Here is a 1,323-nt window from a genome sequence, read left to right as displayed (position 1 = left end):
GTGACACTAGGATTCGCGAATTTGAGTGAAGAAGATGGCTGTTGTCGAGAAGATCTGGAGACGATCTTGGTACAATCGGCAAGCGCTCGCCGGTGAATCGATTGATCTCTATGGATTTGAGGTTAGCCGGTTCCGTCGAGAGAGAAGAGAGAGAAGAGAGAGAAGAAATTTTGGAAGAAGAAATTGGGAAAAAAAAAGTTATTTATTTATTATCCAACCAAAACGTGTGACACGTAGCGTGTCTTATTGGTTGCTTCCCGTTGCTTCCTTTTAAGAAACGATTCTCTGAGAGTAAGCCATATTTTTCAGTTTTTGATTTATTTTTGGGCGGGTTGAGCAACCCACAGAGTAACTCCACTAGACATGCCCTAACACTACACAATGCCTATGCATTGTCCGATCAAAATCAATGTCCATTGCAAGAAGAAACAAAACTTTCTTTTAAGGCAATTGCAAGCTCTTTTGTTTTCGACAAGATAAATCTTTATTAAAGAGAGAAGATGGGGAATAAAGAAGAGAAGATCTATCTCCTAAATCAAACTGCTGAAGAATGAACAAGGGAAAACCAGAGACCAAAAGACTATACTTGGTGGTTCTGTTGATGATCTCTCTGTTCCAGATTCCTCACATTGTCTACTATGTGTTGGATTCTCTTAGAAAGGCGTTCGTTGTGCTGTTCGATCTGTTCAAATAGCATCTCCAGATGCCTTTTGTATGTAGCCGCTCTCTTTTTCTCTGCAGCTAGCTGCTGCATCAATTCCTGGATTTTGTCGTGTTCATTCTGCAAATGAGGAGATCAAATTTTTAGAAAGTCTTTTGAATTACCAAATTAGATAGAAGCAAAGTCAAGAATCAAACCACCACATGAATATGCCATATAGCAACTAGTCAGTAGTACCACAGAAGCATATTAACCGGCTAAACAAGTAACACCAATAAGGATTTCAAATGATATTATAGCTGAATAAAAAAATCTATACTTTCACTTCCACCAAAAGATTTGTGATCATTCCTGAAATAAAGAATGTCGATCAGCGAAAAGAGCAACAACTAACCGGATATTGATCATAAATGCAACCTCTTCGAACTCTCCCAGGCATCAAAGGATGATTATGCTCCTTGACAAACTTAGTGATAACCCATTTACCAGAGTTTTCTTTTCTAATCAAGATCATCGCTCTACATCCAACTCTTGTTTCCGCTCTTTGTCTAATAACCTTATCCCGCTTGCTAGGCAACCTGTAGCCTTCCTTGTTACAGACAAGTTGCCTCCCTATGGGAGATCCATCATGCCTTGACCGTGACAGTTTACTAACACGGATG

General features: G+C 39.5%; 1 protein-coding gene across 1 annotated transcript in view; it reads right to left on the bottom strand.

The window, feature by feature from the left end:
* LOC104749395 (protein FAR1-RELATED SEQUENCE 5-like) overlaps positions 417-1,323 on the bottom strand; it is a 2,876-nt gene continuing 1,969 nt past the window's right edge. The window contains exons 3-4 of the mRNA XM_010471015.1: positions 1,056-1,239; positions 417-781 (exon numbers count right to left, since the gene is read on the bottom strand). Of these exons, the coding sequence (XP_010469317.1) occupies positions 581-781; positions 1,056-1,239 (385 nt within the window). The 3' untranslated portion in view covers positions 417-580. The remainder of the gene's footprint in view (positions 782-1,055; positions 1,240-1,323) is intronic.

This window comes from Camelina sativa, chromosome 16 (assembly GCF_000633955.1).
Source record: "Camelina sativa cultivar DH55 chromosome 16, Cs, whole genome shotgun sequence".
In the NCBI taxonomy this organism is placed as follows: Eukaryota; Viridiplantae; Streptophyta; class Magnoliopsida; order Brassicales; family Brassicaceae; genus Camelina; species Camelina sativa.
The sequence above is the reverse complement of the archived record's forward strand: the minus strand, read 5'-3'. Positions and strand labels throughout refer to the sequence as shown.